A 20,193-nucleotide genomic window follows, 5' to 3' on the forward strand; every position below is an offset into this window, starting at 1 on the left:
ATTCTTCCCCATCACGTGTCCTCCAACCATGAGCACAACTTACTCTAAATTCTCAATACACTCTAAAAAAAAATCTAACTGCCCTTATAAATATTCCTAATATAGTATATTCTTATCTCTAGCAATGACCATTAACTTTCTCCTCCTGTCCTTTCTCTCTCAATTACCAACAAACAATGCACGTCACCCTGCCAATGTGTGATATTTATACTAGATGTGTTCGGAATCATTCAACATATTTAAAGATGTGGAAGATGCTACTTGTAAATTGATGGGATTATGATGTATGTAATATACTGGTGGTGGTGATGTTGTTTGATTGTTGTGGGGAGGGAAATGAAAATATGAATGTGTCGTTTGTATTGTGGCTTGATGAACAAAAAGAGTAATGCATGTCAGTCACTTGGTTCAAAAGAAATTATTCAATAAAAGGTTTAAATATAAAAAAAAATATGATCATGCCTGTGCCAACCTAAATTGACAGGGAAATGAAATTTAATAATACATGTAAGCAAAAAAATGTTATTGTTTTATATTTCCAAGAAATACACAGGGATTTGCGAAGGTTTTTAAATATGGCACAAACATATTTCCTATATGTTGTGAGAAGTCTTTGATAAAGTCTAAAATACACAACTAAGATTTATCTCATTACTAACCAGTTAACCACTGGTTGCCTGTGTTCTGGGCAACTTGTTTTCAACTTATTAGACAATTCACTTGCTGCAAGGTTCCAGGAAGTACAAGGAGGATTTTACATTTCATATAAGTATTAGCATAAATTTATTTGACAGGTAACAAAAATATACAAATATGTCATCATCTGATCTTGCTCCATGCATTGTTTAGAGCCATAATTACATCTCTGTTTCTTAAACTGTAGATCAAAGGGTTTAAGAGTGGAGTTATAACTGAATAGAACAAAGACACTATTTTATCTGCGTCAAATGAGTACTTGGCAGTGGGCCCCATGATCACAAAAATAACTGTCCCATAGAAGATGACAACCACAGTGAGGTGGGACGCACAGGTGGAGAAGGCCTTCCTCCGCCCTGTGGTGGAAGGTATATGGATTATGGTCAGAATTATGTAACCGTAGGACACAGAATTGATGAGAAGGGAGCACAGCACCACAATCCATGCGAGGGAAAAGAAAGCAGCTTCACTGGCAGTTGTGTCTGAACAGGCCAGTTTCAGAATAGGCAAGAAGTCGCAAAAGAAATGGTTGATCAGATTCAACCTGCAAAGTGATAACTGGGTTATTGGGACAGTCAATGTCCAACTTGTCAGAAAACCGCTCGCCCAGGATCCTACAGCCAACTGTTTACATAGTCTACTGTTCATAATAATGCCGTAACGCAGGGGGTAGCATATGGCAACATACCGGTCGTACGCCATTACCGCCAGCAAGAAAAACTCTGTGGGCCCAAAAGTGAAAAAGAAACACAGTTGTACAATACAACAACTGTATGAAATTACATTCTTTTCTATCAGAAAACCAGAGAGCATTTTCGGGACAGTGGTTGTGGTGTAGCAGATTTCCAGGAAGGCGAAGTTGCTGAGGAAGAAATACATGGGTCTGTGAAGCTTTGCATCAACCCTTACAATGATTATTATGAGGCTATTTATAGCAATGGTAAGGATGTAGATAAGTAGAAACACCATGAAGTATACTATCTGCATCTCCCGTGAGCTGGGGAACCCAAGGAGAATGAATTCTGTCACAGAACTGCGATTACCAGCATTCATTGTCCTGCGCATGAATAATCTGCAGAGAAAATAAAACAGGAGAAGTTTTTATTTGTTTAGAAGCACTGAATAAAAATATCACTAAATTAAAATAGGGTAGAAAATGCTAAAGTACACTGTTTATTCGTAAAATATGCAAATATTTTTTGGATAACATCTATGTCTCAGTTTTCTTTTCTTTGGAAGTATTTTACTGTTTGAACGTAAAGAAATCTGTCAAAAATGTAGGTTGTGTAAGTTTTTTACTTCAAATATTATTTACTATTATTGTTACTGTTATATTTATAAAGTATATTTCCTTTCAGTCTTGCTACTATAATAAATCAAATGTTTAACCAGATTGAGAACCAAGTCAGTATCTGTTGGTTACTTCTGTGCTGTTCACAACCTTTCACACTCCTCTCTTTCATTTCTTCCTAACCACTTGCATCCTTTACACACCTTCAACAGAACCACACATTTCTCCTGATGATGGACTCATTGATATTTTTAATATTTTCTCATTGTTGTAGGTCCCTGCAAACTGTTTATTAAGGGTCTTGAACCTCTCAGTTTTTGAACGTCTACATCCAATCCATTAGGGACGTTGCATTCGTTTTACTTGAAGAAGGTGATGAATGATTTCATTTTCAGTTTGTTACAAACTAGAATCATCCAAAAATATTTGTAAATGTTTGTTTTCATGCCACCGTTATTTTCAACAGCCTCATGACCCATAACAAAGTGCCCCAATCCGGCACCCCAGGTAAAAAAAAGTTTGGATTATCTCATATCCATATCCAAAGGTATTGGAAAACACGTGCCACTTATCAAGATGAGAATTAAGGGGATAGTTTTCAAAATGATTTATGTACATGAGCCCTATGAAAATCAACTGGGGGAAAAGTACATGTAATAGAATATACGTAACTAGATTATGTATGTGCTTTTATGCACATTCACAAGAGGCATTCTGGGGTGGAGTGGTCAGGGCGGGTAAGGGATTTAGATGCATACTTTCAATTTTCAGTAATGTATGCATAAATCTATAAGCACAAATTTACAGCTGCTCAGGAGCAGATGCAACTTTGAACATGTAGGACACCCAGAAACTTTCAAATCAGGCATATGATCATGCATCTACTTTGATATTTGCTGGAAATACCTTTAAAGGTATATTCCTAGATATCTAATGATCTGGACCATCATAAAAAGCACTACCTGTCAACCGATTGGATGATTAAAAAAATGTTGCTTAAAAAAAATGATGAACATCCTCTGATGCAAAAAAAGTCATGCAAAACAGCACGTGTCGGGAGAATCGAGAGAGCGTTTATTAATGGCAGCACATAAGAAAATTATGTATATATATATTTTTAAAAAGTTTTATGTAAAACAAAAAAGGTTTATAAAAAAAAGAAGAGTGAACATTGTAAGGATCAATGATTCACCTAACAATTTCTTTCTTTTGCTAGTTGTCATATTATGTGTGTTCTTAATGTAACCCGCTCTGAATGTAAGAAGGGCGGGTAATAAGTGCTTTAAATAAATAAATAAATAACCATTATGATTCGCACATGGAATGACAGTATATAAAGCATTTAAATAATAAATACAATTACATTCTCCAATAGTACTGGAATTTCTAATAGTACCATTAGACTATTAGAAATTCATGTATCTGACTTGAAAGGCTGAATTTCTATCAGTTTGCATAGTGTGGCAAAGTACAAAGGTTATTACCAAACTGCCACTGTAAAGTTTCTATTTATCTAGACAGCATTTAACTGTGGATTATGTTTTGATCTTAATGACTGATGTATGTAAGGTACTGACAATGTTAGGATTGTTATGACATCCTAGCATATTATATTTATTGTGGTTTTGTGTATTGGCATTTCTTGTCTGTGCAGTAGGGATGTGAATCGTTTTAGGACGATTAAAATTATCGTCCGATAATTTTAATATCGTCTTAAACCGTTATGGAACACAATACAATACAGATTCTAACGATTTATCGTTATAAATCGTTAGAATCGTGAGCCGGCACACTAAAACCCCCTAAAACCCACCCCCGACCCTTTAAATTAAATCCCCCACCCTCCCCCAAATAACTTAAATAACCTGCGGGTCCAGCGGCGGTCCGGAACGGCAGCGGTCCGGAACGGGCTCCTGCTCCTGCATCTTGTCGTCTTCGGCCGGCGCCATTTTCCAAAATGGCGCCGAAAAATGGCGGCGGCCATAGACGAAAAAGATTGGACGGCAGGAGGTCCTTCCGGACCCCCGCTGGACTTTTGGCAAGTCTCGTGGGGGTCAGGAGGCCCCCCACAAGCTGGCCAAAAGTTCCTGGAGGTCCAGCGGGGGTCAGGGAGCGATTTCCCGCCGCGAATCGTTTTCGTACGGAAAATGGCGCCGGCAGGAGATCGACTGCAGGAGGTCGTTCAGCGAGGCGCCGGAACCCTCGCTGAACGACCTCCTGCAGTTGATCTCCTGCCGGCGCCATTTTCCGTATGAAAACGATTCGCGGCGGGAAATCGCTCCCTGACCCCCGCTGGACCTCCAGGAACTTTTGGCCAGCTTGTGGGGGGCCTCCTGACCCCCACGAGACTTGCCAAAAGTCCAGCGGGGGTCCGGAAGGACCTCCTGCCGTCCAATCTTTTTCGCCTATGGCCGCCGCCATTTTTCGGCGCCATTTTGGAAAATGGCGCCGGCCGAAGACGACAAGATGCAGGAGCAGGAGCCCGTTCCGGACCGCTGCCGTTCCGGACCGCCGCTGGACCCGCAGGTTATTTAAGTTATTTGGGGGTGGGGGATTTAATTTAAAGGGTCGGGGGTGGGTTTTAGGGGGTTTTAATGTGCCGGTTTTTCGATTTTTTAACGATTTTCACGATTTTTCACGATATTTTACCCCCCCAAACGGCAACAATACGATTCCCTCCCCCTCCCAGCCGAAATCGATCGTTAAGACGATCGAGGACACGATTCACATCCCTACTGTGCAGTTCATTTTAAATGTTTTTTCATGCAAACTGCTTGGAATTTCTTTATAAGCAGTATAACAAGTGCAGTAAACAAACACAATCATACATTTTCCACTAAGGACATTGTAATCTGGTTTGTCTTTTTAATGCCTTTTTAAATTCTTGATCTTATTTTATCTGTTTGTTTTCATTAATTTTTATTTCTTCCCCTGAAGTAGGCAATTTGTCAAATTGTAGCATGTTGGGGCATTTAGTTACAATATTTTTGTTGTTTAGTATTAATTTATTCATCATTTTATTTTTTTTTATTTCTATGACATCTATGATTGTTTGAGATTAATACACACCATGTAATAAGACCCTGCTTTTAGCTAGATATCATATTAAAAGTCTGGTTATAGCAATGATTAAATAATCAGTTGAAATGACATGTCTACAACACAAATGTTCATGTAACTGCAAGCCCTTTCTGGTTGATATCTGCCATCTCCCTCAGACTCTACTCCTTTGGTTCTGTACACAGTATTATTTGTTTTTCACCTTTGCCTCTCCTTTCATCTGGTAAATTTACACGCATGCTTTTCAGCTCACAGAAACCCAGCCCAGGATTCAAACACAGGGTAGGGTGCTTGTATACACTTACTTGGCTTTAAATGTTGGTGTACAGTCTACACAAGCATCAAGCCTAGGATGCTTTTACATTTGCAAACATACACGTCTTAGAAACGCTCCCCGGAATTCTCCTTTTCATGTGTCTAAAAGTACCCTGGCCAGATATAGCTGACTTAGGGAGGTCAACTCAACTTTTTATCCTAATACACTGTTGGAGATTCTTCTCTCTCAGCTTATTTCTTCATTCTGGGTCTTTTAATGGAACAGATATACGATACCCAGTTCTGCATTCTTTGTGCTATGCTTCAAGTCTACAGCTGCACCAACAAGGAGCCTCTCAACATCATCTTGATGGATGAATTATTTAAAGCTGGAGAATTATCTTTTCAGTTCTTGAAAGACAACCTTGGGAATTTTGTTTAACTCAAGAGTTTTACATAAGGGAATATGTACCATCTAATTATAGATAATTAGATATTAGCCCTAAGTTCAAAGATACTAAGGATTTATATCAGAAAGAAAATCATCGTTGCAAATGTTTTCAAATTTAATTTCATTTTTAGGGTAGATGACCCCTACCGATAGCCAAATATGGGTCTTTCCAATCAGTTCACTGTCTCCAGGTCATCAAGACCTTCCAGGTTTCCTCAACCTGAACTCCTCACACTTCACATAGTCCTCTCACCTTCAGTATTACAAAATATACATATAGGCCACAGTAGGAATGTGAATCATTTTTATGACTAATTAAAATATCATCCGATATTTCTTAATTAGTCATATATTGGTAAAATCGATCATATTTTCCCCGAATTTTAGTGCAAAATCGTTTTTTGGCTTAGCACACACTAACAAAAAAACATAAATTGTTACTTTTTGTTATTTTTGTTAGTGCGCGTTAAGCTGAAAAAATGATTTTTTTACTAAAAAAAAAAATATATATGCCGATCCGCGGGAAAACGAGATTTTCCCATGGCCACATGAACCTGAAAGCACAAACAATCGGGCACCCGATACACTTTCCTAGGCCACATAATTAGCAGCAGCAAAATTATGCATGTCTATGTGCGAGCAAAAGTGAAAATAAGCAAGCATTTTGTATTTATATAAAATATATAATATGAGAGTAGGGGCTGCTTATGTCAATATCTACTAATTTTTGTGTGACTGAAATTCATCCCTTAGTGAACAAGGGGCAGGTATTTTCATGCTTAGATGTTACAATCTGAGGCAGATTTTATAAATTTGCGCGAGCGCATACTTTTGTTCGTGCACCAGGAGTTCACTCTGCTGACAAACAGCTTCAATGTATTCTCCTGCTGCAGGCCCAAATAAAATGAATCATTAGGAGATCTCCCTCCCACTGTCCACCATCCTCTTCTGGATTCAGGTCTGCAATCCCTTTACCATGATGCTATAGATAATGTGAGTGCTGCTAAGGGGGTGTCTTTGTTTGGGTGGGATCCATTTCAATGCAAAACAAAATGGAAGAAAAAGAATAAGTTTTGTTAAGTTTGCTCTCGTTTTGTTTTGAAAATGAAAGGAAAGCAAACACGAAATATTGTTGTGTTTCTAACGAGAAGCACATCCCCATCTGTTAAGGAAAGCATACGAAGACTCAATATCAATACTACCATCAAAATCAGCTACAGTACACCTCTGCTATGTGACTACACAGCAATAACCACAAGATCAGAATGAAAACTGACTGTTATTCCATAAGCAAAACACCTCATTCTGACTTGGTGGTATTAAAGCTAAAGTTTGGAGCTCTACCAGCTTCTGTCTATCCTTCAAGTTACACATTCCTTCATATTTACCTTAATCAAAAAGTTTATGTGCAGAACAAGGAGCTCATGCCTCACAGATGGACAAGAAGACTAGAAGCCACAATTTGGTTTTGGAACATGCTTACACAAAGAAAATATTTTTCTGCTCAAATTTCAGGATGTTACATTACCCCCTATAGTTTGAGTTTTGCAAAACCACAATCATATTCCTCTCATGGAGGAGAATTTCTACTAATCTTTGCCACAGAATTTGACTTGCTGAAAGTTCTCCTAATTAACAAAGGGAAGTTGATGTCTACTTCTTGGTGAATGCCAGTTAGGGGGTGAAGAATGATAGAAGTAATTGGCTGATGATTATCACTATTAGTGTAGGGGACATGGGGTGAGACGATAGAAGGCATGTTGATGGTTATTACTGTCGCTGCCCAGTTTTTCCCCACACATAAATATTAATGGATTTTCCAATGAAATAGTAATTTAATTATATAGAATTAATAAAATAATAATGACAATGTGAATCAAATTTTATTTTATGAATAATATCCAATCAATGGTTTATGGAAAAGTTAGACGTGATTAGTTATTTGACATTTAATTTATGGGTATTTTATAAAGGTTGGGGCTGATCTTGGGCTACATTCTAGGCCCCTAAATTAGCCAGTTTCTGAGCAGTTAACTTAGCCTCATTTTCAGCCAAACCTAGGTGGCTGGAAATATGACCATCAGAGTCAAGTCATTTAGAATTGGAAGCTAGAACTTAACCTAAAGCCTTGAAAATCAGTGCTGACTTAGTCATCTCAACTCCCTACCCTCCCAAGTCGGCGACCTCATCCATGTAAATCAAATCCCAATCTATGATTCAATAACCCACCCTGCCAGCTATCCCCTCCCATCCCCTCTTAATCCACTAAATAAGATACCAGGGCTGCCTAGAAGCTCCTCTCTCCTACAATGCAAGAGGTCTGGTCCAGGCAGTAGCCAAACATAGTCAGGTCAACTGCAAGAGGTCAGGTCCAGGAGATCAGGCCAAGAACAGATGAAGACACCCATGATACACTGGATAAGACAGCAGGCTGAGGCAAGGCTGGACAAGAAAGACTGAGCAAGGCTGGAGCACAGGTACAAACAGGAACATAGGACAATCAGGAACACAGGAGCAACACACACAGTTATTAGGCATGAAGCCCATTGCTGAGGTGAGGTAATGCTCTGGGGACTTTGCTTATATAGCCAGGTTGGGTTGACATCATTAGGAGATGCCACACAGTGTTTCCCACTGCAGGGCTTATATTAAATGCATGCAGGTGCACACACATGCGCCTAAGGGAAGGAAGTGGCCTGATCAATCAGTGGTGGTTGGTAGCATGTAGCAACAGTGGAATTCTGCCGCTACAGGAGGCCTCTGGCAGCGGCAAGTGCTATGACTTATGGGGAAGTCCCATGAGCCGCTAAATATAATAGTACCTCCCCTCCAAAGACCCTCCTCAGTCTTCTGGGATTGGGTTTCCTGGGTAATCTCCTGTGGAATTCCCATAAAAGTTGTGGGGCTTGGAGGTTTGAAACTGACTCCAAGAAGTAATCTTGACACATGTAATCTTGACACGATCAGAAGGGAAGAGAAGTGCTTGCAACTCAAATTGTATATGGCATTGATTTAAGAAGCCTCTACACTTGGCCTCTTACCTCAGAGGCATAAGAAAATGAAGCATGGGAGTAGCAGGCTGTACTGGAGGTGCCAGAGCAGGTGCTGTGGGAGCTGGACGGGCAGCCATACTCTGGAGATAATTGGCCAGATTATTCAGTTTGCCTTGCTGTTGTTGTAGCTGGTGAGCTAACCCCAACAATGGCAAGATCTGGGATGAGTCCACCGAGCTCATAGTCTCAGCAAATTGTGATGAACAGCATGAGAGTGAGCCCTTGTTGCTGTGGCATAGTTGACACAGCCTTGTAGGCAAACCTATGAGGCCTACGCTGACAGCTGGCGAATGCACCTTGATGTGGGACAGACTGGAGCTTCACAGGTTGAGCCCTTGCAATATTTCAGCCAGGAGGACTTAGGTGGTTTCCTAGGGCAGTGGAGTAAGCACGAGTCCATAGGTATGCTGGGGTCAGGACAGGTAGCAGACTGCAGAGACAAGGAACAAGCCAATGGTTGGGGCAGGCAGCAGACAAGCATAGACAGGGTACAATGCAAGAGATCAAGTCCAGGTAGCAGGCAAACATAGTCAGATTGGATGCAAGAGGTCAGAACCAGGTGGCAGGCAAATGTAGTCAGGTTCAATGCAAGAGGCCAGGTCCAGGAGATCAGGCCAAGAACACTTGACAAGACAGGCTGGGCAAAGCCACGGGAGACTATATTATGTGTGCACATGTGCCATCGGCAGCATGTAGAAATTGTGGGGTTCTGCCTTGACAGGAAGCTTCCAGCAGTAAGGGTCAGTGGCAGGGGTAAGTGCAGCTACTCTCAGGGCAGGCCCATTAGCTGCCAAACATAACAGAACTATACTAGCTGTTCCAGATGTTGAATTCTGGGAGGATAGCTTTAAAGGACCTGTGCATGTGTATATGGTTGTGAGCAGATCTACCCCAGTATTTTCTAACCCAAGTGTATCATACACGCATGGACTATAAATTACACATAAATCTACCCTGCCACATTTGCACTCATGTAAAACACACAAACAGATATTCAAATGAGCCGGATAAGTTCCAATTTATCTAGCTAACTGGTGGTTTTGCTGTTACTTAACTGGATAAGTATTAAAAAGGCTGTGTCTTAATCCAGCTGATTTGGCCAGATAAGTAGCACTTTTAAGATGCTAACAGTTCTTATTGAATTAATAACTCATGGACATGGAGTTACCATTTAATACAGAAAAGAGGGACAGTTAAAAGCAATGGGAAAAATAAGAAAACATTTTAACGGAGAGGGTAATGGACACGAAATAGACTTCCAGGGGGACTTTATATGTGGGAGGAGGAAGAAGGCTATGGATTGAGTAAAATCTTTGACAGGTATTGGTTAACTCTCACTTCTGATGACGAAAGAAACTAGAATTCTTTCATCTCAGAGCCCCACGTGAAAGTTTCTGGAGCACACAGAAGATAAAACCTCCAGGGTTTTTGTCAAGAAAATAAATTATAATTTGTCACTGCCACCCTGAATAAACGTTCACATTCTCAAAGAGACTGAGGGGCATGAGCATCTCTTCTTCGTACCACGGCTCCATGTCAGGGCATTCATAGACTGCATCACAGAAGGGTGAAGTGGAACAGGAGAAAAAGGTGAGACGTTCATTGCAAAGGGGCATCCTTTAAGCCTCTATATAATAATATGCTATAATAATATCTTCTGCAGCTGAAAGCTCAGATTTGTAATCAAATGTTGCACAGAAAGTAAATGTTTGAATATATTCATGCTTCTGTGTCGTTTAAACAGCATCACATTTATTTGGGGCTTTGAGGTTGTGTGAGTGGTTCAGCATTTATGTATACAAATTCTATTTTATTCATGTAGTACAGCACAGTGCTTGATGTTTGTGTATAGTCAGAATTTGTACCAGAAAAGTACTCAGTTCCTTTTTCTTATTTGTTAATAAAGAAACATTTTTAAATGAACAGTCAGCATTAGTGCTCTCTTTCCTTTTCCTGTCTTATTTGGGATTTATTTTATATAAAAAAAGATATATATATCTATCTATATCTTATATCTATATCTATATATCTATATATATATATAGAGAGAGAGAGAGAGAGAGAGAACAAAAGAAAGAACAGTAACGTTATGTATTGATTAATTTAAAAATGCCTGTTTATTAACAAATTTTATAAAAGTAACTGAGCACATAGATTGAAGGTTTGTGAGAAAACAAAGACATGAACATTCAGACTTTTAAGGAAATGCTGTGCTGTACTACATAAAGTGATGGAAAGTAAATACAAAGATTATAATCACTCGCAGCGATTCCAGTTACTGAGACAACGGTTTATTACGTTACAGGAAAATCATTAAAACATTTTAAAAGTTTATATATTTTGACAATCCCAAAAACTGTGTTACAAACATTTCATAAAGAGAAGGTATATGCGACAGCGTAAGAAACGGCGTGCTATGTTTCTTGATGTCCACACCATTTCACATACTGTCATGAAGGCTCATGTCTTTGTACAGTCACAAACCTTTACTGTATAAGCGCTCAGTTATTTTTAAATTTGTTAATAAAGAGATTTTTAAATTAATCAGTACTTAACATTAGTGCTCTCTCTTTTGAGTTGTTCTTCTGTCTTTATTTGAGCACTTCAGGCAGCACTAATATCCTGTTCGTTCTCTCTCTCTCTCTGTATGTATGTATGTATGTATGTATATATACATACATACATATACACACACACATAGGCAGTTCGAGCATAACTCTCTCTTTTTAAATCAGCTGCTAAATCAACACCCTATGCTGATTAATGGTTTTCTGCTGTTTTACATTACCTCTTTAGTTGAGTTACGTTAAACTAATTCTTTTCTCTCTTATCGATCCTGAATTTATACTCCTTGTTTATTGTAACTTTCTTTTTCCTTGTTAAATGGTTTCTCCTGGTTCTGCTGTAAACCAGTATGATAAGACTCCATCTTGAGCATCGGTATATTAAAAGAATTTAAATAAAATTAAAAAAAAATATATATATATATGTATATACACACATCCAAAAAAGAAAAAAAAAAGGGAGCACTAATGTTGAATATTCATCAATTTAAAAAAAAATCACTGTTCATGATAAGATCATATCATGCCGGTTTACAGATAACAGGGGGTGCAAAAAACTGTTCTTTTAACAAGTGCGGAGGAAGCAAAAGTTACAATAAAACAGGGTTGTAGAACTGTTAGAAAATTTCATAAAATAAATAAGCACTTATAAATATCAAACTGACTACACAGAAAACCTTTTAGACAAGCACTATGTAGTACTACATAAAAGTCAATTAATATACACACAATGTGTCACCACTCACATAAATTTAAAAAAAACAATATTGTGCTGTACTATTTGAACAACGCAAAGGATAAATACAATGATTATAAACATATTGATTCAATATTACAATACCAAATGTGTAGAACCATTTTGAGAAAACTGACAATTATAATATCAAAGATATACTGTAATCCAATGGAATAATTAAGACAAAGATATATTTATATGAGATACCTTAACATTGGACTAAAAATTGATTTCTAGGCTGTCTTGTAGGAACTGACATTCTGTTCCTCATGTCAGAACAGAATGTGTGATAGTGTTGATATTTCTTATTAAAATTGCCTTATGAATTTCTCCATCTTATCGGTTTAATTCCTAACTCTCCTTCCTTCATTTATCTTATTCAATTCCTCCTTATAAAATCCATTCCAGTAAATGTAAGACCTATCCAAAACAGTACGATTTGTCTACCTGTCTAAAATTAAACACTAGCTTAGAGTCTGCCTACTGCAACTTCCAAGCGTTCCACCACCTCTAAAATTTTCTTTGATCACTTCTCATTCTGTCTATGCACAAAGAGGTGTCTGCACTTGTTACAGATCTTTAGTGTCATCAAGGAAAAAAAAAAGGCAATCTTTATTCTTACCTTGTACCTCCTAATATCGCAGAGATATCGATTGAATAGAACCCACCCCAGGACCGACTCCTGAGATGAGGGAACAGACCACAGAATTCACCATCTCAGATGGTTTCCCCCAAGCCAATTTGAGGTAAAGCATGATCGAATTTCACCATCACCAAAGGCAACTATAATCAAACAGATTTCACCACATCCCCACCAGTTAACTGGAGAAATATTACAATTTTATTTATTCACTTCATGTGTGGTGATGGGCATACACATTGAAACTCCGTATTGAGAATTAACCACATTTAGGCTTTTCTCCCATTCTGAGTGTCAGGGTGGAGGAAAGAGTAGTAAATTAGGCCCTTAATTACATATTTTGTTAGAATTATTATGTATGTGTTGCCGCTATCAGCCGCAAACTATGGCACAAGCGGGCTTTAATTTTTTTAAAAACAAATAGAACACCTACTGTTTCGCTCCAATATTTTGTTCTAAAGAGCAGGAGTTTCACGTTTTACCAAAATCATGATTCCCATTTCTTGCTGGTATAAGAAATTGGAAAAGAAATTGGAAAAGAAAGAGGACATCTACTTTAAAAAGTAATCTGCATTGGAAAGAGGCCATATTTTAATTTGATATTTTTAGGACAATTTTTGAGTTTTCTTCAAGAAAGGACTTTTCACATTCTATGCCTAGGTGAATGGGGAAATTAAAGATGGCAGAGTCTATTAGGGGCAAATACCAGAAAGAATTCCGAGTTTCTGGCTGTGTCACTGAATATCCCATGTAAATTAAGTGGACAAGTTTATCTGGCTATACAAAGCTAAGTGGCAAGCTTTTAAATATCGACCCCGATTTGTATAGGAAAGAGACCATAGTTTTATATGATTTTTTTGGCTAATGTTTGCAAAATCCAGAATCATTAGGATTTTTTCAAAAGGGAGTTTTCACTTTCTGTGCCTGGGGGGTTGGGAAAATGGCAGAATTTATAAGAGGGGGACATCAGAGGAGGATTCACAAGGCATGGGGTAGATTTTAAAAGGTGCGCACGGGAGTAGATTTGTTCGCATAACCCGGCGCGAACAAATCTACTCCCAATATTATAACATGCACACACGCTGCCGCATGCAGGTTATAAAATACAGGGTCGGTGCGCGCAAGGCTGCGCAAAATCGGCAGCCTGTGCACACCGAGCCACGCAGCCATCCTCCGTACCCTCCGAGGCCGCTCCGAAATTGGAGAGGCCTCGGAGGGAACTTTCCTTCCGGCCCTCCCACCTTCCCCTATCTAACCCACCCCCCAGCCCTAACTAATCCCCCCTGTAACTTGCGCGCGCTGGTCAGCTGCCGGCACGCCATGTTCCAGTCCGGGGCTGGTCCGGAGGCCACGGCCAAACCCCCGGAATGCCCTTGGGCCAGAACCAAGCCTGCGGCCCCACCACGGAATGCCCCCCCCGATGATGCGCCAGCCACGATGTCCCCCCCCAGGAAAGCCCCAGGACGTACACGCACTGCCGAGCCTATGCAAAATAGGCTCGGCGTGCGCAGGGGGTGGAAGGGGCAGCTTTGAAAATCTGCCCCACAGTCTTCAGTTTGATTTATTTCAGAATAGCTGATGTAAGAACTCCCCTGCAAGTTGTAAAATACCAAGGACCAAAATACAGAAATATTCTGGGTTTCTTGAAAGACAAGTGTTAATAACAGTAATAATAACAATACCCCAAAATGCGCAATATATTTTGTGTGCTCTGGAATATACAAGCAACTAAGAAAATACAATTTAGAAACAAGCAAATTTGCTTTTGGAAGTTAAATATTAATAGTTCTAACCTCCTAAATTTGGGAGTTAATGTAGCTGGGTAAGACTATATTCGGTGGTTTTCCAAGCACCTTAGCTTTCGGTTGAAAAGGAGTGAATGGGAAGACCGAGATAAGACTGGGAACTATGACAATACAAAAAGAAGTAAACTACATGAGTCTTCCAGCCCTTATCTGCTATTGTGTTCCATGTTTCTATTGTGGGTTAAAATTACTCACCTTACCAAACTCAAACTAAATTCAGATTTAACTTTGTACCTCAGGTATCAGAGGATGAAATGATTTGCCAAATAAGACATCAATGGGAGAAGCAGGATTTGAACCTTGGCTAACATGGTTATTAGCCTACTGGTCTAGCCACTAGGCTAATTCTCCACCCTGTGTTTTGAAGGTCCTCTGTTTGTCTAATTTATTGAGGTGTTAACATATTTCGTGGAACTATATTCCTAAAGCAAAATAAATGGAACCTAGGTTTCAGCGAAACATTACATTTCATCCATTACTGACTGACTTTTAATTTTAGAACATTTAACAAATATTTTACTTTTCCTATCTTTCTGTCTCTACAGATCAATCATGCCGGCCTATAATCAAACACCTGTTACAGAATTCATACTCCTTGGGTTCCCCGGCTCACGGGAGGTACAGATATTATACTTTGTGATATTTCTGGTCATTTATATCCTGACCATCACAACAAACAGCATCATAATAGCCATAGTAAGCACTGATCCACACCTTCACAGTCCCATGTATTTCTTCCTAAGTAATTTTGCCTTCCTGGAAATCTGCTACACAACAACAACCATCCCGAAAATGCTCTCTAGCTTCCTAACAGGGAACAAAGCCATTTCCTACAGAAGCTGCATTGCACAGCTGTGTTCCTTTTATGTCATGGCATCCATGGAGTATATCTTGCTAACAGTAATGGCATTTGATCGATATGTCGCTATATGCTACCCCCTGCAGTACGGCACTATCATGAACAGTGGACTTTGTAAGCGGTTGGCAATTGGATCCTGGTCGAGTGGTTTTCTTAATGGATTGATCCTGTCAATCCCAGGATTCTTGTTCTCTTTTTACGGGTCCAATAAAATTGACCATTTCTTTTGTGATTTCATGCCGCTTGTGAAGCTGGCTTCTTCAGATACAGTTGCCATGGGAATTATTTTCATTTACGATGCATGGTTTTTAGTGTTGAGTTCTCTCCTCCTCATAGCCGTATCTTACTGCTACATTATCCTGACCATACTCCGACTCCCTTCTGCCACAGGACGGAAGAAGGCCTTCTCCACCTGCGCTTCCCACCTCGCTGTGGTTCTGATCTTCTTTGGTACAGTTATTTTCTTCTATCTGAGGCTGAATCCCATGCAGTCCTTTGAAGTTGATAAGGCAGTGGCTTTGATTTTCTTAACTATAACTCCACTCTTAAACCCCTTGATCTACAGCCTTAGAAACAAAGAGGTGCTCAATGCCTTAAGAAGGGCATGGGGTAAGATCTCCAGCTGAACTGTTTCTCTCTCCTTGATACCCACTAATTGATGGTCTATGTTTGCTGACGTGAAATTTAGAATTCCTTGTTTATGTATCTAAACCTTACAGCAACTGGAAAACATGTTCAAAACCACTTTGCAGATGACCAAGTCTATTCCAGGCCCCAATAGACACCAGGGATTTCATTAGATACCAGCAACTTAATCAAATCTAGTAGCCCTCCAGGTGTGGAGGGCTACTAGAGACCAGGGACTTATGAAAGAGTATGTAAGGATCTCAGGGGAAGCTGGGGGTAGGAAGCTTTTGAAGAGTGGATAGAACCAGGAAGGGATTACTTTTTAAACAAGAGGGCTTTTGGGAATGGATGGGACATTGCCACATGGCATTAAAAGTTTGCATTTTTATTTATTTTTATTACCACAGGGCTGCCTTAACAAGCAGCAGGGGCAGAAGTGCATGTGGGTCATCCAAGACTCCCCAGGGAATTTTTAAAACACGAGTCTGTAAACATGTCCAGGTATTCTAACAGGAGAAAACGTCAGAGTTGAAAAAAAAGGGGGCACCTCTGCGGAGATCACATCGGTTTACCTGTTTAGTTGTCTTCATTTTTCAGAGTTCCCCTCTATATAAAAATATCTTTGGTCATTCAGCCATTTAAATTTTAAAAAACTGTTTGGGAACTTGTGCACGCACCATTTTTACAGCATCTGAAACTTTCCTCCCTTTGGACAACCCTTTTTCAACTCTGGCGTTTTCTCCTGATAGAATACCTGGACATGTTTACAGGCTCACGCGTTAAACATTTTTTTTATACTTGCAGCAGTTTTTCTGGGCCTCTGTCCCTCCTGACGCAGCCCATGTGGCGAAACACTGTCCATGTCGGGGGGGGACTGAAACCTTCGGTTTAGAATTTATGAATAAAAGGCAAAAAACACTTTATCTAAGGCTTCATTTTCCTTGATTAATTCACCACAAGGATCCATGACCTCTTTAGTGCTCTGCCACCTCCGTATATGGTTATTCACCACTAGTGTGTACCGCTCGTTGTCTCCACTTCCTATTGGCTGTTGATGAAACAAGAAGGGAACATATTTTCTATTTAATTTCAAAATGACTACTCACCCCTAGCAGACAATTATAATCAAAATTTGTGTTGAACTGATCTGACTAATCATGATCTATGACATATGTTACTTAAATAAAATGCAGAAATGAAACTGATTGGTCAAGCTGTAATAAAATGTTGATGACATATTTTGTTTCATCATGCTTTCTTTGTATGTAGAAACATATATGTTTGACTCTATGTAATGGATTTTGGAACGCCCACTGAGAACCTGTTCGAAGTAGGGCCTTCTCCGTATAATATTGTAATATTACATGCAAAATAAATTTGGTAGCATTGTACTGGAACAGATTTTTCCTTGTCTTTATTTTTGTGGAACAAATAAGAGGGGGAAAAAAAAACTCTCTACAAAGGTCGTTTCCCCATAATGGATCCCATTCATCAGAGTTTTCTGAGTTCTGTTATACAACCAACTTCTTATTCAGTTTATATACATTCTTCCAAATACTAGAATGTTTCCTGTACTGGATATGTGGGTACTGAAAGGATAACGAGTGTTGTTTTTTTTCTTCAATAGTTTGAGCTTAACACCATGGTGGAAGCATGCACATTAACTTTACTCCATGCTTTGCCATATATTGGTGACAAGAAGAAAATCGATACTGCATATCAGAAGAGAGAAAATGAGGGTTATACACATGGTTAGAGCACTGGAGGTTTTAAAATGGGTAGAAAAGAGAGTTTCCTATAACTTCTTCAAGAAATCTCAGAGTATGGTAACAGTGATTTATTTTTTAATATGGAATATAGATATTTGTATTCACAAACTTACTGGGTCATTCATCAAGCCACATTAGGGCACTAATGAAGAGATATTTTGCAATATACATGATATTTTGCATCTCCCCACTCAGATGCCCTTCCCTATTTCAATGACCTTTTTTGCATGTGATTTGCATGCATGAACAATGCAAATGCATGCAGAGAAGGTCATTACTAGGCAATCTGATTCAAATATTTTATTGCAACCAACTGCAAAGGTGTTCATTCAAGATAAAATACCATCACCTCCTTGGTAAGCGTTAGATACGTGGCGAGTCACCCGGGATCCTAATGCAGGTACCGAAGCTCCCACTGAACATTTAAAGCGGCCAAGGAGAAAATATCCATGGCCAAATAGGGAGGTTAAGTAGAGAGGGGACAGTGTTGACCTCCCCATTTCAACCAGGGGCTGCCAGTCGAGTCAGCCCCAACTCACAAAAAGAGAAATAAAAGTTTTAATTATGCCTGCTGTGGTGGCGGTACCCCAATATCCAAGCACCTCCCACAGCCCCCTGAGAATCATGTACATAACAGCCCATACTTTGGCCCCCACCAATGTTCATGTTCCCTACCCCTTCCCTACATTTACATAAGCATCCCCCTGATAGCAAAGACCTCTCACCCTTTATCCCCCAGCCCCCCAAGAACAAGATCCCCCTCCTCTGCCTCATGACAACAAAAACAGCCCCTGCCCCCTGGCCCCCCCCCCCCCAAGGTCTCAAAACCCTCAACAACAAAATCCCCCCCTCCCCCTGCCCCCAGGCATGGTCTGGGTGGTGCATGTGTGTTCCTGGCTGCTGGCTTGAAATTAGAGCATAAATACTTACGCTCGTAGGCAGGAACCCTGGTCCCTTGCTGCATAACTTTACTTCTGCAATGGATGACGTTTAAGTCATGAAATAAAGATAAATAGACAGATCAGCAGGTTTTTAAGGGTTGGGGATAACAGGGGAAAAGGGAGGCTATTAAACTAGAGGGGTTTGAAAGTCTTATTTCTTACCTGGGTAAGAAAACTGGTAATGTTGTCTGCGTGTGTGATTTACAAACACCCCCCCCCCCCCCCCCCCACACACACACACACACACACTTACACGGTTGAAGCGGCATTTGTGTGTGAGGTAACCTGCACGGAGCAGAAGTTACTACCCTTAACGGAATGCATGAGGGTAACTTGCCAAGTGGGCTGGGTCCTATCCCAATACCTTACCCCAGTCACACAGCTGGGCAGGATCAGGTCAGCGCCATTTTGGAAATTGATGCCAAGCGGGACAGATGCAAGGATGCCCTCATCCCCGAGGCAGGATCCAGGAAAAGGTAAGGGGGCTATGGAGAGAGTCCAAGGACTTGAGAATCAGGGGGCCTGGGGGGGGTGTTATGGTTTAAGACCTTGGGAGGTCCATGGGGGGCTTATCAGTTTCAGGGGCTGGGATGTGGGGAGGGGGATCTTGCTAATGAGGAGCCAGTGGGGTGGGGGTTATAGTAGTGTACCTCGGGGGGGGGGGCGGGGATATGTAAATGTAGCTCAGGGTTGGGCAGGCCAACACGCACATAATTGTCTATTTTTGGGGAGCCAGGTCTGCCTTGGCTGCTGGCCCCAGTTGAATTGGGGGTCAGCATTGACCCCCCCCCACACACACTCAACCATCCCATTTGGCCACGTTTCTTTCCTTGGGGGGCCAGTGGGCCTTTAGGATGATAGCGGACCCATGAGTTTGGGGGTCGACAGCATTAAAGGGCTGCTCACTGCGATCTTTTGTATCACGTGTTTGGCCGCAGCACAAAGGAACACGCCATTGAGCCATGATGTCTTTTTGGAGGAGGGGGGGTCCTACTATCACAGCGACACCCCCCCCATGCAAAAAAACATAGCAGCCTGATGAATCCAGGCATTAAGGATGAATTTTCAAAAGCTTGCAATGCATAAAATTGGAAGCACTTGGGCGTGCACATACTAGAATTATTTGATTTCATGCATAAAATATATATATATGCACTTTATAAAAATAGGTTTTAAAAGTGACTACCCACATTACACATGTTAAAGGTGAATTTTAAAAAGAGCTGCTCATTCACAAATTAGCAGATGAACACACAAATTGTGTATACCCGTGTAACAGCTATTTTAAAAACCTCACACATATGCGTGTAAGTAATGGTGTGCGAATTAATTTGGGCCGGGGTGGGTCAATGGCATTCTGGGGGGAGGCCAACATTTGTGTGCATAAGTTACAATTTTATAACCTGCAAATGCAGCACGCTTAGCAGCCGATACCTGCGCATATTT

At 40.3% G+C, this 20,193-nt stretch overlaps 3 protein-coding genes across 3 annotated transcripts in view; 1 reads left to right on the forward strand and 2 right to left on the reverse strand.

Annotated features, from left to right (window-relative positions):
* The window catches only part of LOC115077831 (olfactory receptor 5V1-like), a 284,159-nt gene that overhangs the window by 144,125 nt on the left and 119,841 nt on the right, over positions 1-20,193 (reverse strand). The gene's annotated exons all lie outside the window — the stretch shown is intronic.
* Positions 820-1,749, reverse strand: LOC115077304 (olfactory receptor 6F1-like). The gene has a single exon (XM_029579596.1). It carries the CDS (start codon positions 1,747-1,749, stop codon positions 820-822), a length of 930 nt encoding a protein of 309 aa, XP_029435456.1.
* LOC115077305 (olfactory receptor 6F1-like) lies at positions 15,104-16,036 on the forward strand. Its single transcript, XM_029579597.1, has one exon. The coding sequence runs from the start codon at positions 15,104-15,106 to the stop codon at positions 16,034-16,036; it is 933 nt and encodes a 310-aa protein (XP_029435457.1).

This window comes from Rhinatrema bivittatum, chromosome 16 (genome assembly GCF_901001135.1).
Source record: "Rhinatrema bivittatum chromosome 16, aRhiBiv1.1, whole genome shotgun sequence".
NCBI classification, from domain to species: Eukaryota; Metazoa; Chordata; class Amphibia; order Gymnophiona; family Rhinatrematidae; genus Rhinatrema; species Rhinatrema bivittatum.